Genomic DNA, 21,533 nt, shown 5'->3' on the forward strand with positions numbered 1-21,533 from the left:
TACATTTAATTATACAGAAGCAGTGCAGGAGCTGAATACATTAATTTCACCAAATAGCAATAACAGTTACAGATTATGTTATTATGTAAATACATTTTTCACTTATTTGTATGGCTGCAAATCCGACACATGCAGTGTCATTTCTTTTATTTAAATCACTACAAGATAGATGTTTTTATTAACTGATTCAATAGTTATGTTCTACTTTTATGGTTTGGTGCTCTCTTCCCTGTTTTTTTGCTAATTAAATTCTAGAAAATGAAAGTCCACACAGTGTAAATGTATGAAACTCTACAAACTCTAATCTTCTCAGTAATGATGTTCGTTTTTTTTTTTGCGTTTCTTCTTACTACAACAGCTTTGATTGGTGAGCTTCATTCAGTTGTAATCCTGTGGCCTTGTACCCGGGTCTCACTCCACTGCCGCTAAATTACATTTCATTGACTTAACAATCCTCGCTGTTCTCCGGCTTCACTGATTTTAATAGATTCCTTTTTTTCATGTCCTGACCAAAAAAAGAAGGGAAAAAAAAGTCATCAGATTACCATACTTTTGGTTGTCCTTTTGCTTTGTTTCCAGGGTGAATGGGAAACTGGTCGCTCTGAAGGTGATTCGCTTACAGGAGGAAGAAGGAACACCTTTCACAGCCATAAGAGAAGGTAAGAGTTTCATGGGATGGACAGGACTCAAAATACAGATACTATTTCTACATTGGTGGAAAACAAGTGAGCTAACTGGAGTAAAGATCTGCTTCGTAGATCATTTCCAAATCATTTAGTTGGGGGAGGCTGTGGTCCAGGAGGTAGAGCGGTCGTCTACTAATCGGAAGATCGGCGGTCGGATTCTCGACTTCCCCAGTCCATATCCATCCAATGTGAATTGTAGTGTAGAAGCGCTTTTAGTGGTTGAAAGACTAGAAAAACACCAAAAAGTACAGTCCACGGTCTATTTGGAAAGGTGTCAGGACCCTTTGTCCAATCGGGCCCCTTAAGGCACCATCAGAGCTGCTTGTTAGATGGTCCCCCCACTACATATTTCGGATTTTTGATTAGGGAGGTCTGCGTCTGACAATTATTTTAACTTTCCGAAACCATCGATCCAATGTTCACACCCACTTTACACAGAGGTTTACGAAGTGTATAGAAGTGCGAAAGTATCAGGGTTTTAATTTCTCAAGCTCTTTTTTTCTTTACACAGCTATTACTGTCACTTTTTGTGACAACTCTATGAATGCCTTCCAGGAGACTCTATGACGCTCTGTCTTTGAGTCTAGTCGTTCGGAACGACTGTAAACACCTCTTGATTTCCGATGTGGTCGGACAACATGTCAAAAAAGCTAGTTCTTTTCCAGCATAACCCGACTTTTAACCTTTCACTTCTTTGGCTGTGCTTTCATACAAGCTGCAGCTGTCACATCACTTGTCGCTGCTGTTCAGTCTCTGCAAAGTGCTCTTGTGACACCGGACATGTTCTCGGTCCGCATGCTTGTCTGTGCTGGTGTTCTCACGGACATGTCACCAGTCAGAACTGTTCCAGGTCAAAGTCTGTTTTTAGCCAAGTTCCGTACAGTGCAAAGAATTCAGAAGTGTTCTCTCTCTGCTCATTTTATCGACTCCTTTTGACAGCCAGCAGCGATGGTAGAGAAGCTCGGACATGAAGTTATTACAGTTTTCATGCCATTAGTTTGTTCTACCACCAAATTCACTTTGATATTTGCTTCAGGTGAGAAATTAATGTTTAAATTACATAAAAAATAATGCATATCTAAAAATGTGCTGCATCATTTTTGCAATGCATGCACTTCTATCTCCTCATATATACACAATTCAATAAAAATGATGAAATATCCCTTCTGTTGTCCTCGGGTCAAAAACAGGCGTTAACTCGAAAAATGAGTTATAGTTTTATTTAAATGAGGCCTATTGACTAAAATATGTGTAAAACCTGTAGTTATTAGTAGGAATGAAGCTGGCTAAAAATGTCTAACACAGTATTGGGTGATAATTTCTACCTTATGCTTTACAGTCAAACCAATGCGGGTCAAAAGGACAAAAGCTGCATGGTCGACGGTAGGGAGAAATATAGATGAAAACATTAAGAAGCAGTGTGGTATAGATTAGTTTTGGTTGTATTGTAAATTCACATTATAGGAGGATAAGGAGCAATATTTGTCATGTGCACAGATCTGAAGTTCAATTCAGGTGGAGATGTTAGAAAGTCAATGTACTTAGTTACTCTCCATCACTGCTTGAAATAAGAAAGATTAAGGCAAATTGCTGCATTAGATTCAATAAAATGACACCAATTATAGACAATTGTGTTATAATGGAAACAGTTTGAAATGATTTTACTGCTTTGGATGATATTTTTCAGTTATTTAGTATAACAACTCCAAAAATGACTCAATAAGATGGACATTTGTGCAGTAATATACCTAATGCATTGTCAATTGCTGACCTCCAAAATGCTTTGGGAGAAAACACAGTGTCCACAGTGAACCAAACTGATATGGAGCTTGTATTTCTGCTGTTATGTATGTGTAAGAGCAGCACAGAACATGCCCTGGCTTGGTCTCTCCTGTCAGCTGTGATAAAGCTCTTTACTTTCCTGGCTGGACTTAAAGAAGAAGCACTCACCTCCACAGGCACAACTGCCATTTGAATACAGATGAGAAAATGATTCTGCCTGTTTGATCTGATCCAGGCCTGACGAAGTGAGAACCATCCAGGAATACACACACACACACACACACACACACACACACACACACACACACACACACACACACACACACACACACACACACACACACACACACACACACACACACACACACACACACTTAAAACTCTCCCTGTGAGTGAATCAGAAAAGCACTTTGAAATTGAACTAATTCAGCAATTACTGAGCAGGAAGCTCCCAGCGCAGATATGTGAGCAGCATTACAGACTGCGGGTGAATAAAGTGATACATCCAAAGCAGAGGAGAGCTGAGTGTGTGTGTGTGTATGTGTCCATTCTGATTAAAACTCAACGCACTCTTGCCCATTACTAGAGTTGGAATGGGTGTATGTACAGTATGTGTGTGAGGGAGGGGTTTGACAGGATCTTTGAGGTATCTGACTGTAGTGCTAACCTCCTGCTTACTGAGAGGAGTCCTGCCTTTGATCTGCTCATCTCATTTTCTTTAACAACCTTTAGATACTCATACAGGATGAATGTATTCATGAGGTTCCATCACTCTGTCTGTCAAAGTGCCCTCATGCCCTTGGAAAGAACTTTGCGTTTGCTAAATGAATCAGATTGGCAAGCGTTCCGAAAAATCCCATTTATGTCTCATAATAAAGACCGCACTTATTATTATGCCGCTCTCACATTCTGTCCTAATGAAACTATTCCCCCTCCTCTAATGCTTCACCGTAACTGCACCGGTTTGTCTGTCAGCTGTGTTTGTCTGCATGTTTGCTGCAGTAATTGCTGGAGGATGCTTCACAGTTGCTGAGGCTTAAAATAAAATCACACATCTGAAAACAACATGAAAGTAGTTTATTTTAGTCTCAGTCGGTGGCTTCAGAGTCCTAAATATTCCCACTAAGAGATGGTGGGACACATCCAACAAATATCCCACAGATATTTAAAAAGAAATGTTGATTGATGAAGTAGAATGACATTCCAAAATATTTAATAAGGCAACAGTATCCACCCATCTTTTACTGATAATAATAGATTCATTTTTTATTTTATTTTTTTAAAGGGATTTTAAAACTTGTAGCTGGAATCATTAAATGTAAAATAATTTTGTATTACTTTCAGATATTTTAATACTTTTATGACTGCTATTGTTTAATCAGTAGAAGGCTGTTTACTGAAACACTGATCGTTCAGTTATGAGCCAGCGCCTCACTAGAATACTACAATACTGCATCTTCATTCGGTTTTTTCAAATTGTTTAATGTATTTAATCTATGTATTTACTCTGCTTTACTACAGTGGTGTTTAGTCGAATCTTCATCCTTATCTGATTATATTTAAATTCTAAACTAGATAAAAACTAGATAAAGAAAAGACAAAAAAAGAATAAAGAAACACAGCAAGTCAACTACTTTTTGTGTTTTCTTTCTGCTGTAGGGAGACTTACCAGTTTGTTGTGTTGTTCACTTCTTCACTAAGAGCTGTACCAACCTGCAGTACAAGCAGTGGAGGTTGAGAACATTAAGTGGGGATAGCCTGTAATTCTTTACATTAACACCATATTCATTACATTTTAGTTTAATGTTGCTCTCTGACTGATACGAGACAACCAGCTTTGTTTAGTTTACAGACTCTAACAGAAATCTTGTTAGTGAGTGCCAAGATAGCTTTTAGAACAATTCTTGAGTTTCCTAGTTGAAAGTACTTCCTGGATGTTGATGTGAATGCTATTTACAAGAAACTCATTATCAATGAAGACGGTAATGCAGCATGAGCAATCACTTGACGCACACACAGTATTTATTGGCTTTTGTTTTCTAACACTCCTACCTGCCTCTGCCTTACTTTTAAAGTAAAGCTGAAATCTTGAAGCAGTAATGAGTATTGTTGGTATGGTAACTGATAACAGGACTGATACTGGACATTTTCTTTTCATGCTCATGTGGCATGGTAATGTTGTTTATTTGGTACAGCACTCTGCTCCAGACTGAAGTATTTCAACAACTTTTTGATGAATGGCCATACAACTTTGTACAAACATTCATGGATCCCTTGTGATGTATCCTAATGTCTCCCTTGGGATCCTTTGAGTTTTGAGGTTGACATTTGTAGTTAAAAGTGAAATGTCTCAACAGCTATTGTGCAATTATTGTACCATGCATTAAATGTGGTAGAGGAATGTATGTTTACCTCAAGATGAAAATCAGTAACTTTGGTGCTCTTCTGATTTCCGCCTGGACCGCAACAGCATCCATCAATGAACATGACTGACTGAGTGATGAAGTTACCTCACTAGATGAACAAAGGCAGTAGAAGCTAAGCATCCCAGAATACATTTGAAGTCTGTGTAAAGTCAATTCATTGATTTACTTCTAAACATATTATACATGTTGGAAAATGGTTACAGAAAACATGTGAAAAGGCTAATAACTATGCAGTACTGAATTGTGGAGATAGAGCCTTAAACTATTTCTCACCCTCTCATTTTTCTTGATTTTCTGAGCCTGCAAAAAAGGGCTACACGTGACGTAGTGGGGTACCCACGTGACCGTGGTCCTTCCCCTACTATATAAGACCGAGAGTCCACTCTCCTCATTGGTTAACCTGCCTAGTGGCGAGTTATTGTTAATAACAACACTACTACTGCTACAGTCTACAGTTAGCCAGTTAGCTGAGTTAGCCGCTGAGCTAGCGGCAGAAAGCTCTCAGACGTAGAGTCCATGTTTCTAGTAGAGGTGGTGACTTTGATTGACAGGTGACACTTGGTAGGGGGCGGGGTTTCAGCTAACTCGGCGGCCACTCCCACAGCGTTTGGGAGAAGATACATTTTACACAACTTTGAAGGCTAATTTCATATATTTGGTGATTTTTTTAATCATTCAAATTTGGCAGGGTGGTTAACAACACACTTTTCTGTGGTATGTCAAACTCAGAACACATATTTATTCTTACTTTACACGGACTTTAACACCAAACGGCAGCAATGGCAGAGATGAAGCTGTTGTAATATTCGCTGTAGGATAGATGGATAGATAGATAGATAGATAGATAGATAGATACTTTATTCATCTGATATCCAGTAGCTCACACACATAAATAAATAAATAAATACATACATATATACAAAGACCATGAACACCTCTATTGAATGTCAAATTAAAGTTAAGTTTAATAAGCAGCCAATCACAACTCTGAATTTCCTCTTTCTTAGTAATTGAAAAAAGGCTATATTTGTACAAAGCTGTAATTTTTTCTCCACCTGGCTTTTAGAGGTGTAGAATCTTCCCACACTAAAACGAAACTCCTGCAAATTCTCTGGACTTTAAGACCGTAAACCTCTGCTGACTTCACAATCCGCCACATTTATCATACATCCTTCTATTATTTGCGCAATCCCTCGCAGCTGTCTGCACGGTGTGACTCAGATGAAGCGAATCACATGTGAAAGGCTTTGCAAGTCTGTACCAGAATGTGCTGATCACACCCGACCTCCTCGGTAAGACCCAGTAAGCTTCGCGAGTGAAGTGTTGGGAGATTTGATCATCTCCCCGAGACATCATCTCACTGCTCTTTCTGTTAACAATGTCCATTACATCATAAATGTGTTGACAAATTAGTGTGAGAACTCGCAGCGGTTAAATCCACTCTGTATTTTCTGTTTTCTGTTTTAATCTTGTCCTAATCCTCTGTATGTAGTGAGGCTTGTAGAAGGCATGTGTTGCATTATAATCATGCAGCTAATGAAGCCATAGATCATAGCAATTCCTCTGGTATCTCAACATGTGCTTCGTGCTAACACTCCTGTCTCCGTCTCTCTGCAGCATCTCTCCTGAAAGGCCTGAAGCACTCCAACATCGTGCTCCTGCATGACATCATCCACACCAAGGAAACCCTGACTCTGGTCTTTGAATATGTGGTGAGTCCACACACTGCCACGCTGACATCATCCGTTTGGACCTTTTTGTGAAGTCTGAAATTAGGTTGAGGATCTGTTTTTAGCGTTTGTCCAAATGGAAGAGAAACCGCAGTTTTATAAGGGGAACAGAGGTCAGCGCTCGTTTAGTTTTGACTGATTTGACCTCGGCGTCCGTTCACTCATCGAGATTCAGGTTTTAACACTCTGCCCACAGAAACATGAGCTGTGGATATTTTGATTGGCATACTCTTGTTTATGGGGCACTGTAAGAATGTTAATGCAGGCTGGGCTTTTTCCGCTCTTTGCTCGGTGCCATAGGACGGCAGCCAGAACCACCAGAGGCCGGTCTGTCTGTGCCCAGAAATGAAGGCCAGGCGGCCATTTTATTGCAAGGTCACCGTTTTAGTACATTTCCACATCTGTCCCGTCACATATTGTAGACACAAATGACTGCAAAGGATTTTCTGTTGATGTCTGTACTTATGACCTTTTGGAAAGCTTCAGACTCAATTTACAATGTTGCAGACATCAGCTGGTATGATATGAAAGACCTTTGCCTAGACGGGACCTGTGCTAGATATATTTGAATTCATTTGCATTGGATATTTGATGCATATTTCAAACCTAATCTAGTCTTTTATTAAATTCAAGGGAACTGTATTGACTTTTTATGTAAAAATAAGAATTATTTATTTTATTAAGAATAAGTAAAGCATTGAAACGTAGCTGCTGCTGTGCGTTCTCAGCACCACAGAGGCATGGAGAGAGAGACTCTGTTTATTACAGTACTATACTTTATAACTGATAGAAAACATATTCAAAGACCATTCAATTCATCCTCCCTCCTCTTCGTATCCTTGATCTCTACAGTTCATACAGTTTGATTTACAAAAGTGAGAAGGAAAATGAAGTCCTGTATAAATGTTGTAGTTTATCTGCAGTTTCTGATAAAAAACACTCTCTCTGCTCACCTACACCATGTGATTTCTGACCAGAGATCACAGTGACAGCTCCCATGCGGCTTTGTCGACACATTTTGATTAACTTGAAATGTTGCCGTGCGAAACCAAACTGAACCAAAGGGAAAATGAACAACTCATCCACTGATTCGGACCAAGGCAAACAGGTGTGAAAACGCCCTCAGGGTGCTTACATTGCAAATCACTCTCTCTGCGGCCAAATTGGGTTGTAAACCCTCCAACATCATTACCACACGCTTGTTGAATTATTTGCTTGCTTTCCAATCAGTGAAAGTGCTGTTGTGTGACTCCTGTCCATCGCACAGGCCCACACAAGAACACGGAAGGCAGAAAGTCCCAATAGTATTGTGTTTTTTCACAATTTAATATATATATATGGGTCATTCCACGAAATCGGTACCTTTTCAACTTTCAGAATTTAAAATATAAAATCATTTTTATCACAATTTTAAAAGTATCTATGGAAAGAAGACATCTTAAAGTGACAATAAATTATATGGTGCCATCTCAGGCTATTTATTTTATTTATTTTATGACATGTTATCCACTCCATGATACAATTTATCTGTCAACCCTGTTACGGACAAAATGGTTACTATATAACATATTTGGAATTAGAATTGTTTAACAGTTTACACATGTATGGACAGTATTTCAGTCCCTCATTTCACTGGGATTATTTCAGATTATGAATATATTTTTAAAATTTCAATTTCATCATTCAGATGACCAAGAAAATAAAAAATTTAAAAAGAGACCACATATTAATTAAGATATATATGTATTTTTATGAGAGAAGTATTGAATAAAAGGTAGTTTCCAAAACATTGTACAGTCTTATTTGGAATGGTAATACCTGGGTGGCCATTCTAATTATCATTTTTACATTTTTATCAAATTAATGACAGTAACAGGACTGACATATGAAGTAACAGGACTGACAAGAGTAACAGGAATGATGGGACACATTGTTCAGCACACTGTACATATTTGTATCTTTTAAAAACATTACTGCATTTATTATTAATGTTGTTATTATTATACCTTATAAATAACTATCTTTTAAATTGCAGTAGCATGGAATTTGCACAGTTATATTAGTGAAGCATATTGAATTCTAAGAAATGTAATGTTTTGAGGGGTTTGTAGTCGGGATCATGAATTCCAGACAAAGTTCTTTTAGCTGGTATTTGGTTTCCTTTTCTTTAACATTACAAGATAGGGGTGAGGTTCTGTAGTGTAGCATTTACACAAATACATGATTAACAAGAGATTTAGAAGAATGTTACTTTAATTGAAACTGATCCTCACTACACTGGTCAGAGAAATCAACTGGCATTAAAACCAGGCCATAAAGACCTATCACACATCACAAGTCTCTTTGAAGTAGGTAACAAAATTCACATTGAGTTAGGTAAAAACTCCATCAAAGTTAAATAGGTAAATAATAACATGGTGAATGCAAAACCACATTAAAGTAATACTTTCCTGTCACTGAGGGAGGTAGCACCATAGGAAAATGAGATTCAAAACTTAGAATGTAACCATACTATAATTAATGTTAACAAGAAACATAGATAAAGTGTTGAAAACAGAACAGGAGAACTACTTCACAAATAAATCTATGAATGTGATATGCACATTCAATGGAGAAATCTCTCATTGTACTTTGTAAGATCCAACCATATATCGCTTTGGATCGCCACATGGCGACCAGTGATTGGTAGTGGGGCTGGGATGAAGCGAAGCACATCGTCATAGAGGTACCAGATTACATCATCATGAATAGGCCAATAGAATTAATTTGGACCTCCACTGTGCATACATTTGACCTGGATGTTAGTGTCATCTGTTGCAATACCTGGGTAAATGTCATCATCATACCTGACCATACACCACTTTCCAATGATGTCTGTACTAGTCCAATCAACTGCACTAGATTGGCTCAGAGTTTGGTCACGCATACTAATAGCATCTGTAAAAGTGTATTGAAGTATACATATAAACAATTTAATCAAAACAACAATATTACATTATCTTTATAATAAGAAAGCAACCTCAATAAAATGTTAGATGCATATACTAACAAATGTTACTAAGACTGTAATAAATGCTCATATGTCACCCACATTTCATAATATGGGCATCAGCTCAATGATACAAACAAGATAACTTTTAAAAATGTTAGCAATTTATCTAAATAAACGTTTTAAACTGTGTGACTAGAGTGAAACCTAATCAGTGTCACTCCTGTTACTCTGGAAAAGTAACAGGTTTGACAGTAACAGGATTGACGATTTCAAGCTAATTTGCCCCTAGCTAGCTAATGTTCAAGGTCACAAGAGCACATGTCATACAGTTTGAAAGAATCTTACTTGTAGATATGGTAAATATCAAGATATACAAATTATTATTTTAATTAATATGTTACAAATTGGTAACAGTAATGACGCTGTATGATGTCCCCCACCCCAACAATCTCATAAAACAACAAAGTTATACATTATAGAAGAGAGAAACTTAGTTGTGTTTTAACTGTTGAAAATCCTCTTCCTGTAAATGATGTAACTTCCTGTGAATGATGTCACTGTTGGAATGTGCCTTTATTTTACAGAGGTTTTTTTGTGTCAGTAACAGGGTTGACATGAAATCAGGGGACACTGATAAAATGATTAAAATTTTATAAAGATGACATGTATTCATGCTGAAAACCTTGCTTAACAATGAGATTACTATTAGAACAATATACAAATGTGAAAATTGTATAATTTTTCCAACAACAAGTAACAACTAAAAAGACCTGAAAAATAACTTTCATAGTGAGGGACAGGCGAAAATCCCTGCCTTATCAACATAAATGCAAATTTAACTATGGAAAGTAATATTTAATTTACTTAAATTTGAGGTAGTGTTGATGATAGAAGACATACTAATGTTAAGTTTTTAAATTATGTGTGTATTTGGTATTATAGTGATTTTATGACAGATTATTTCTCTGGGACGCAAAATGTACCGATTTCACGGAATGACCCATATATATATATATTTTTTTTTTATTTATTTATTTATTTTTTATCAAATGAAGAATATTTTTTGAGAGCCCTTCTTCTTACCTAACTAAACTAGACTCAAAGTACTCAATATATCTACTCCTGATGATCTGCAGTATTCAGTGTTCTTTATTGGTCATCTGACACTTGTTGCTATTGGAATATTTATCTCCTGCCTCCTTTAGCCGCCAAGGCGATGACAAGCAGGAAGCCTAAATGGCTTCTTCCAATGATCCCCAGCAGAAACATTTGGTGACAGCCTCTATAATCATTTTGTATCTGCAGTGTCTTGTTGTAACACTTGAAACCAGTCCAGAGTGTTGTAACAAGAGAAGTGGTGTAGAACTTTGCCAATGAAACAACTCTTTAAAGTGCTGCTACTGTGAAAACTGCATGTGAAGAGTCTGTCCAGATCCTGTCCAAACCTGCTTCCTCTACTAAATCCACTTTGACACTCCACTCTTTGTAGACAAATGACAATATCACATATCATAGGAGATATAAATATCAGATTATAAATATCAAATATCAGATATCACTTTGTGATTGATATCAGCAGATCATCTAATTGGGATTGATTGGAATCATTATTACAGTATTTAAAATGATAGAAACATTTTATTCAGTAGCACTTTATTTAGCATGCATAAGCAGTACATAAAGAGTTAATAAATAGTTTATAATAGGGTAATTAATGCATTTATTGTATAGACAGATATGAAAAAGTAGCAATTATTAACACATACTGTACATGTGTGTCACACATTATATTATATTATATTATATTATAGCTGTCATAATATATGATGTATGATTACACACATGAATAAGTCTTACACTGTGTTGTTAAGTATTATGCATGATACACAATACACTCCTGATCTTTTATATAGTTATGAATGCTTCATATGAGCAGTTGACAAACACATTCATTAAATGTCCATATATCTGCTGACAGCTACATTATAGTGTGTTATAACTATGTATTATTATTCAAATACTTTTGCTTATTAAATGTCAATCAAGCTGAATTCAATTCAACATCACGACTAGAGTCTAAATTCTCCGTTATCTCCGCTCAGGTTTGATGCTCACATTAACATTCAGGTCAGTGTCTCATCTTGAAATGCTGAGTGAGGCTGAATCTCTGAACCAGAACACTCTCACTTATCATCACTGCTGCATCTAACAGGGCTGAAAACAGTGCGATGCCCCCTGTTGGTAGATATAAGACACGTCAAAGTTTCTGCTTTGAAAGTAGATTTGATTTGAGAAGCTGGTTCAGCTCAGCAGGCTGTTTAGAGCAAATGAAGAATGAGAGCAGGGATCCATTTGGCTTTGGAGTTTAACAAGGGGAACTTTTCTCATGAAATCCTCCCTGATTATCTCTGACTTACCCCCTGTGTGCCTTTAAGCTTGTTATATAAGTCAGCAAGGTGTGGGAACACTAGAACATGGATATTTATTGAACACGAGCCTTTGAATTTGATGAAAACTTGTCCTTCTCCTGAGTTTGGTTGAAATAGGAAACTCAAAGTTGAACAAATCCGCTGGTTTTATGATGATCTATCATCTTGTGTTCCTCTCTATAATCAGCTGTGCTGTTTTACATACAGAAGGCTTTTCAAGCAGAAAAAATCTGCTCATGTTCTGCTCTCAAAGCTAATGATGATTGACAGGGAAAGGGTGACATACATGTGTAGAGGGGACACAGAAACAATAAGATGTATTACTGAAAGATGGAGGACACAATAAAAAACAAAAAAAGCACGCAGATGGAAGCAGAGATGGAGAGCAGGCTTTGAGGAAGATAGACAGGCATGTCCGTGTTGGAGCATCCGTCTGAATTATTCAGCAGAGGAGGCACCGCTGCTGCGGGAAGCTGTGGGAGATTGTAAATATCAGTGTGATTTCAGAGCCGCTGCCTCCTCCATCCTCAATCTGTGAACAAAACACAGAGGTGAAAGGCAGGCCAGCGTGACACTGCACGCATGTCATATGAGTCAGTAGATGCAGGCTCGCTGACAGAAAACAAATCCTGCTTGAAATAACTCTTCACCTCACGTCTCATATGATCAGAGCTACTGTAAAGTCACCATCATTTCTTCTCCAGACAGCAGAGAGGCAACACAGGTTCTGAGATTTCTTCACCATAAAAAAAAAACATGTTCTGCTTCACATTTTGAGGCAGTATAAATGTTCTTAAAGCTCCTCCAGACATGTTAAGTCATATTAAGTTTAATAAAAATAGTGTTATTTGAAGAATATAATTTGTGTCTGACTTTGCACATGTTTCAGTCTATATTAAGATTGTGTTGTTCTGCTTTTATTTTACAGCACACAGACCTCTGTCAGTACATGGACAAACATCCTGGGGGTCTCCATCCAGACAATGTGAAGGTATGTATGACTTTATTATGTTGCTACCAAGAGATTTAGTAGAATGATCACAGTGTCTTAAAGGTGAATACAGTGTGGATGAAAAACAGGAGAGATTTTACCATTGACAACAGATTAGGTCAGGCGTCTCTAAAGTATTCCATAAAGGGTTGTGTGCCTGCAGGTTTTTGTTCCAACCAATCAGCTGTCTTAAGACTGAGATCAGCTGATTAAAGGAGTCAAACCTGGTGTGCTCCTGCTTGGTTAGAATGAACACCTGCAGCCACATGAGCCTTTATGCAATAGTTTGGACATCCCTGGATTAGGTGAATGGGACTAAACATGAAACTGGCAGCAGTGTAAGCTGTAGGGTTGCACAATTATTAAGTAAAAAAGTAAAGAAATGAATTTTAAATCTACAGCATAACATTAATTAGTTTTTGTTTTCAGTCTTTGCTATTTGTGTAATTTTGCGTAGTTTTACCACTTAAGGCCTAACAAATATTCATATAAATCTATGAGGTCAAAACAGCGTTTTGATTGGACTGCTCATAGCTCATTAACAGATTTAACCCATCACAAGGGATCACTTCATTTTAGTGATTCACAAACAATCAAGAAAGTTTGAGAGCCACTGGTCTAATCCACATAGACATGTTACCTGTTTGGAGCATTGCAATGGTAATAATATGAATGTGTGACTTTCTGGTGTTAGTGTGGTGAATAAGGACAGTAAATGATGTGGGCTGGCTTGTATGAATAAAGAGTAGGAGTTGGTGTGCTTGGCAGGCTAACGACAGCAGTCCACAAGTTGTGAATTATAAATCTTTTTATTGAGTTTTCGGGGGCATTTTATGCTTTTGTTAGATAAACAGTGAAGAGATGAAGCCGTTCCTGGGCAGAGACACACTGGGGAGGTTGCAGATCACAGTTGGTGATTAAGTCACAATGGTGCCCCATATATAACCTCTAATCACACACTTTATTGTTGTTATTCCCAGTCACCGCTCTTACATCCTCCCCTCTCAAACTGACTGCTTCATAATTTGTGTGTCAAAGTTTGATCAGATTGAACAATTCTCATCCAGAAGTAAAAACATCTCACCCTGTTCCTAATAAAAATGAACATGGAGTGAGATAGCGACGTTGTTTTCATGCTGGCATGTTCCGATGTAAAGACCAGCAGCATCCTACACACAGCAAGCAATAACATGCCTGAAAAGTTGTGGATACTTGAACATAATAATAAGCAGCTTTGTGGGTTGTCCCTCTATCAGCTATCTCAGACACTGCTATCATGAACCTCATCACTTTTTGACAGAACTTTATCTGTAAAATCTCAGTTCAGCACAGTGATCCATCATCCTCCACATAAACTAATATTTACTGCAGCTGCTGACAGCAGAAATCTGAGGACAAACACTCGCTCCGTCAGCTTCAAATAAAGAAATGTGTCCGTTACTAAATCTTAGTATGCCAGAGCGTCAGGGAAGGTGACAGGAGGCAGACTCTGAGACATGTTCAGTGATTTAAAATGATCCAGTCAGACTCAAAATAAGAAATGAACCAACAACTCTCCCCTTAAATAGGCCCTCAAATCTGTTCAAGGCAGAACAGTATTCCTCACATCATTGTCCTTTCCCTTATAGCATCAACTTGTATTTTACATAGTATCGCTAGTATCAGTTAACATTGTTAACACATATATTATCACACCATAATCTTCAGCATTTGTCAGAAATAAGAACAAATTGCACAAATGCCAAAATGAACATTTAACTAGATACAATAAATCTTTTTTTGTTTGTTTGTTTTTTTGGAGATCTTTATTGAAACAAGTATACATTACAGCATTTATATGTTTAAAGTGCTTATGTATACAACTTGAGAATAAGGAACACAGTTGAAATCACCGCAGGAGGACTAAGGATGGAAATTAACCCTAAAATTTAGGTCAAAATAAGGAAAGTAGACAGTAACATGAAAATCTTGTAACGCTTAAAGAGGTTGTGTGTTTTTTAACAGATTTTTTATTTGTGCATTCTGAGATCGAGAAAATATATAGTTTGATATAAGCTGCATTAATAAAATAAATCCTGCTGTACTTGATCCAACCCATGACATCACCGATAAAGTCAGCGAGAGTTTAAAAGCGGGAAGTGGTTCAGTGCCTCCCTCCTTTTGTCTCCTGAAAGCATGTTCAGTATGGTAAGTTACATCCTGAGCTAATTGTAATCAATAAACAATAAGGGAGCTTAAATACTTGTCTGTCTTTATTTAACCAGACATGCAGATTCAATTCAATGCCTTCATTGTCATTGTACAATGTGCAATGAAATGAAGTGTCTCTAGTGGTACGCACACTGACAAGCAGACACATTATAGTAGTATAATACATTTTAAAAAAACAATGAATAATATAAAATGGGCATAAAAACAGAGTGAGTGCATGTACTCAGTTATATGGCACATAGTGAATTTCACAGATAATATAGCACATGATCATGGTATTATTGCATGCATACAGGATAGATTTTTTTTTTAGATTTATTTTATTTAAAAGACAGGGACAATGCATATTGTAGGTGGAAAATAGGGTTATACTTATTAGTCTGATATTCAGCAGATAGACAAGTAAACACAAAGAAAACCATGGGTGGTATATGTGAAAGCAACGCTACAAATAGATGTTACACTGGCTAAACAAAGAAATGACAAGTATGGTAAGAAATCCAGCAAAGTGTAACAGGGACAAATGGTGTGGCCTCACCCGCTCTGTCACAGTATGTCATCTCTTAATTGGTCTAGTTATTCAAATTCCTTGTGCATGAAAATAACAAGCCAAAACTGTTGGTTTCTATTAAGCCTTATATTTTTCTTAAAGGCAGCAGGAGACATATTATAGAAACACCACAGCAACATTACTGCCACAGAACTGCAGAGAGCTTATCCCCAAGCTAAAGAAATGTTTCATAGAGCAGAAATGTTTCTGTAAAAATTTAGTGCAGCAGCTTTTAATTTTTTTTTTTTATTATTTAACTTTTTTGGAGTAGACGCCTCACTGTTATTTTGGGTTTCCAGTAGATCTGTTTTCCATATTTCACCGTTTGAGAAATGACCATAATGTCACACCATGGCAATATTCTGCTCATTTTGAATATCAATGAAAAATACATTATGGAACAGAATTTATGCTAATAGTCGGAGTCTGGCTTCATGAAGACTAAACTTTTAGTAACCCATATTTAAACCTCGCTACACCATAATTACATAACTTTAGCTTCTCCACCTCGACCTCAACCGCATCTCAAACTAGCCGTGAAGAATCATTTGGATTATTTTACCATTTACATTTTCCTAATTCCAACTTGATGACTGTACCTGACCTCATGTGACACAGTGTTGGTAAAGCAGTGAACATAAATAAGCAGGTAGAAAGACATTGATGGACTGAATGAGGCCATGTGTTGGTGGTGGTGGGGGGGTGTCAAGGGGTTGTGAGTATGTTCCGTCACGCGGGAAGGTGACAGCGACAGTTTAGGCGACATCCGTTATGTAACAGGCCGTACCTTTTTTGCTACTGAGGATTTACATAAGTAATATGTCTTTTTTTAACCCGCTGACAGCAGCCTCGTTGAGATTCACATGAATAAATTAGGATTATTCTGGGAGAGAGCAGAGTGAGGTGTTGCTTGGCTCCCGCTGACTTTGTTACTTATTGAGTGAGACGCCTGAGTTGTGATTTATAATCTGTTGATAGGGCTCGTGTGGTTTTGTTCCAGCGCAGTCGAGTGAGTGGAGACTCCCGGCATGAATACAATGATTGTAATAATCCTCCACAATAAGAATAGCCTTTCCTTTTTTTTTTGGAACATATTAAAATAAAAACATTACAGCTTTTATTTCACTGTATAATTTGTTCATGTTGAGAAATGTTCTGCCTGAGTGCCAACAGAATCAAACTAAGCTGTAGCGTAGTTGACTGTATCATTATACTGTAAGTGACATCACATATGCTCAGATATCAATGCTGTGATTAGTGGAGCTGACTGTAATTTAGTTATTTACAGTTTCTCACTTCTGTTTGTATCTTAATCATGGGTGTTAACAGTCCAGTGAAGTGGACATGTGTGATTAAAAGATGAGTCACCAGTGAAAGGATTTCTAACTACGTTAGTGTAGATTTAGCATTGGCTTTGATGTGTCAGTTGGTCCACACTAAAACATCTGGACAAATATCGGATGGATTGTCATGAAATATGGTAAAGATATTCAAAGCCCCTATGGGGATGTATCCTAATGACCTTTCATCTGATGCCACCAGCAGGTTGATATTTTTGATATTTTGTTCAACATTCATGCTCCTGACACTTTGAACTGCTCCCACCCTGACTTTCACTCCATCACCATCAATAAGTCAGAATGTGTACTTTACCAAAATACCTGTAGAACTAAGTCCCAGCTGTGTTTGGAGCTAAATGACCTGTATTAGCACAATAACACGGTAAGCAGTATACCTGCTAAACCTCAGCATGTTAGCATTGTCATTGTAAGCATGTTTGCTTGCTAACATAAGCATTTAGCTCAAAGTACCAATGTGCCAAGCTAGAACAAAGACTCTTGGAGTGCTTTCAAACAGAATTGAAAATAAGTTGCATCTTTCCTGTCAGAGAAAGATTACACCTTTTTTAAATAACCTTTTGTTTATCCTGCGTAAAGTATGGATATTACATACTCCACTAATATCCCAATGTAGCCTGTAAGAGTTGAATATTAAGTCAAATGTGTAGGCCTAATGTAATGAGAGTGCTGGTTAAACAAGCTGGTGAAGCAAGGATGAGCAGACATCAGGGAGGAAGTCTAATGATCTGGCAGCTGACAGAACAACAAGCCCAGAGTAAAAGTCATAAAGAGACTGTGTGCATGTATGTGTTTTAGATGGAATACAGTCTCATGTAATAGTACTGAAATCTGTTATGGTGCAACTAAATGGGAGGAATTGTTCATTTTTTCAGTAAGTCCATCTCTTGCAAATCACAAAACAGCCGTAATGTGGGTGCCTGAACGCATCCTGCGTAGGCACTGACATCGGACTCACTCTGCCTTTGCTCCTCAGCCTGTGTACAAACTGTGACTCTGATTGACTCACCACTTTAAAACTCTCTGAAACCATTAATTTTCTCCCAGATTTAATTATGATAGATAGATGCATGATAATCCAATATGTTTGCTCTCTAATGTTCATAGATCCGTTACATTTGTTATGTCCAGGAGACAGTTCTTACCCATCATGATGCAAATGGCAAACAAATGCACTATTTACTTCGGTTTGAGTAATGTGTGCTGAAAACTACAGTGACCATCTGTTTTCGGGAATTCAGTTTAATTTTGAGAGATGAAACTATATTTGTGGATAACTATTAAAGTTGTACATCTTCATTAGGTTCATTAGGAACTAATTGGCTTGGTGCTGAGGACACCGACAAAGTAGCAAAGTCAAAAATTGATGAGAATCAAACATATTCTTGGTTTTGGTTTTTTCATTGGGTTTATTGAGAATTAGACAAATACAGCTCAATATGGCTCAACCTTCCAGTTGCTGTCACCCTGGATTCAAGTATAGGGGAACCTGGTGACAAAAGGCAAATAGAGGCCAAGCCCAAACACCAACAGTTCTGAAAAAACACATTTTGTATGAATTTACTTACTCCACCGCAGCCACAGGGCTTTCTTTGTCGACAAGCCGACAAATAATTCAGTACAGCAGCACCAGAAACCACTCAGGAAATCGTGATAAAACGGAGGACTTTTTCAATCCAAAAACTGTCAGAATTCAAGACAAGTCAGACTACACTGAAGAAAGCGACAAGTGTGTCAAGCAAAGCCCTGGAGACAACCTTCTGCTTTGTCACTACTCGTGGCGAAGTCAAAAAATCCACATTCTGTCGTTGAAGATCTCTTTTTCCCTGCAGTCGTAGTTTTTGCTGAAACTATGACTGACAAGAAAGCAGTCAAAGAAATCAAGACAGTTTCAGTATCAAAGCACACAGTGTGCTATTGAATCGATGGCATGTCCATGAAAATGATTCGGTGGTGGATAAAATGAGTCAAGCAGGTCAGTTCACTTTGCAGTTGGATGAAATGACTGATGGTGGTGTAGGTCAGTGTTTGGCCTTTGTGCATTTCATGTTGGACGTAAATGAGCATATTTAGTTTTGCGAGACGCTTACAGGAAAGGCAGCTGTTAATGACAATTTTCAGGTTATAAACTGCTTTTTTGAGTTTCTTAAAAGAAGAAAAGCAATCTAGAGTGGAAATCCTGCAGTCACGATCACAAGATGGCGTGGCAGCAATTGGGGTACTTGGGGGTGTGAAGAAGGTAAACCTCGACTTACAATGGATGCACTGTATTAATCACCAGGAGACACTTGCTAGCAAGTGAATGAGCCCTGAGTTAAGTGCTGTTCTGGATGATGCAGTTAAAGTCATTAATATTTTTCAGTCCAGGCCAATTAATCACAAGCTGTTTGAAAATCTTTGTCATGACAGCAGGTCAGATTCACCAGCAGCTACTGCTTCATATTGATGTCTGCTGGCTGTCTTGTGGCAAAACACTACTGAGACTGTTTGAACTTTGCATTACAGACAGAGGACTTTCACCCCCTTGCGGCAGTGTTTGAAGATGCAGAATGGGTTGGCATACCTTGCTGATGTGTTCCCTAAACTGAATAATGTCAACCTATCACTTCAAGGGAAGGGCTCACACATCCTTACATGTATGAAAAAGTGAATGTATTCATGAAGAAGGGTCAATTATGCGAGAGGAAATGCAAGGGTGGAGATCTTAGCAGTTTCCCAATGCTTGATGCCCATTTTGCCAACACAGATGTTGACAAGTCCTGTGGTGAAAGCACATCTGTCTAAAGTCAACACTGTTTCCAACCAGTACTTCCATGATATGAGGCAAAGTCCCAAAATGGACTAAGTGAGGAATCCATTCTGTGTGAATGGACTTGTCTTCTAAACATGGTACAAGATGTTACATGCTGAAAAGTAACTGAGTTTTGGTGTGAAGTTGAAAAGGAATATTCTGAGCTGGGAAGATGTGTGTGATCTACTTGTGTGTGAAGTGATCTTCTCAGCTTAGACTCACATCCAAACCAAGCAGAGGAACAGACTGAATGTAGAGAACATCCTCATAACAGCTGTTACCATGCTGCCCAAGAACTATCAATGCTCACGAAAGGCAAACAAGCTCAAGTGTCTCATTAAAGCTATAAGCTGCTAAAGTTATCTGGTGCTAATTGTAGGGAAAATAGACACAAAGTTACAATAAGACAGTAATTTGACTGCAGAGTTGTTGATTAACAGAGGAACTGCTCCATGTATAGCCACATATATTTTATTCATTTATTATTAGAAACTTTCTCTCTCTCTCTTAATAGGTTTAAATGGTACGCTTTAACATTACATGATTTAACTTGTACAATATGGCAATTTCAGCTGGACTGCTGTGCACGTGTAAAAAGACTAGATTACACTTAATTAGAATAAAAATAGTGGAAATCAATTGTCTCCTATAATAGTAATTACATACTTTTTTCCAGAAACCTTCCTGTTAATATATAATTTCATATCAGTCCCTTTATAGAAAATTATAGGAAACCCTGGGGCCACGTTAATGGAAGTTTTAGTCGTGTTGAAGTCAGCAATGAACCAATTTTGACCTGGACACGAGGACCATAAAGAGGGTTAATTTCTCCTATTAGTGTGTTTTATGATTGACTGTGAGGGAGTGCAGTCACTCAACCATCCTCTTATTTACTAATCAGCAACATAAAAGCTATTAGTGCCTCCACTGGTGCTAGATCAAATTAACATTTAGAGACACACACTCAGACGCTCACTGCTAATGTAATCATTGGTCAAGACACAGAGAGCATTGTGTGTGGGGGTGGGGGTTCTGTGTGTGTATGTGTGTTCCTTTAAAGTTAAAAATGTACTGTAGTTTTAGTTTGAACTACATGAGCCGGAGTCAAATCTATTGGAAACTGTCTTGTTTCAAAGCACCATTAACTTTTCTTGCCCCATGTACTTGACTGCAGTTTGACAACAGCGCCGCTGTAATTTAACACAAGAGAGTATGACCTCATCCAGGCTGCTGCTGAAGTGCTCTTCTTATTAGATTATGTGCAGTCAGCTGAAGGGCCGTTTCTCAGTGACATCTCCATAGATCAATTGGAAACTGACACCCACTGCAAAACCACGTCGACAAGCCAAATAACAGCTAGCATTTGCTTTTACAATTGCATTACAAGGGAAGCTACTGATAGCACATTAGTCATCAGTGTCCTGTCAATAGCAAGGACAAGTCATCACAGAAAGCATCTGACACATGGTGATGAGAAGAGAGACAGAAAAAGCTTTCATAATACAAGATTATGATGCATTTTAAAGCAGAAATATTTTATTTATGGATCCATAGTTTCTTGTAATTTCCTAGGACTTTTCCTTGAAA

The 21,533-nt window shown here is 37.8% G+C and overlaps 1 protein-coding gene across 2 annotated transcripts in view; it reads left to right on the top strand.

The window, feature by feature from the left end:
• cdk14 (cyclin dependent kinase 14) overlaps positions 1 to 21,533 on the top strand; it is a 157,088-nt gene that overhangs the window by 70,663 nt on the left and 64,892 nt on the right. For both annotated transcript variants that reach the window (XM_062422563.1, XM_062422564.1), the window contains exons 5-7: positions 580 to 659; positions 6,512 to 6,606; positions 12,974 to 13,036. In XM_062422563.1, coding sequence (XP_062278547.1) covers positions 580 to 659; positions 6,512 to 6,606; positions 12,974 to 13,036 — 238 coding nt within the window. The remainder of the gene's footprint in view (positions 1 to 579; positions 660 to 6,511; positions 6,607 to 12,973; positions 13,037 to 21,533) is intronic.

The sequence above is a fragment of the Scomber scombrus genome, chromosome 7, assembly GCF_963691925.1.
Source record: "Scomber scombrus chromosome 7, fScoSco1.1, whole genome shotgun sequence".
NCBI classification, from domain to species: domain Eukaryota; kingdom Metazoa; phylum Chordata; class Actinopteri; order Scombriformes; family Scombridae; genus Scomber; species Scomber scombrus.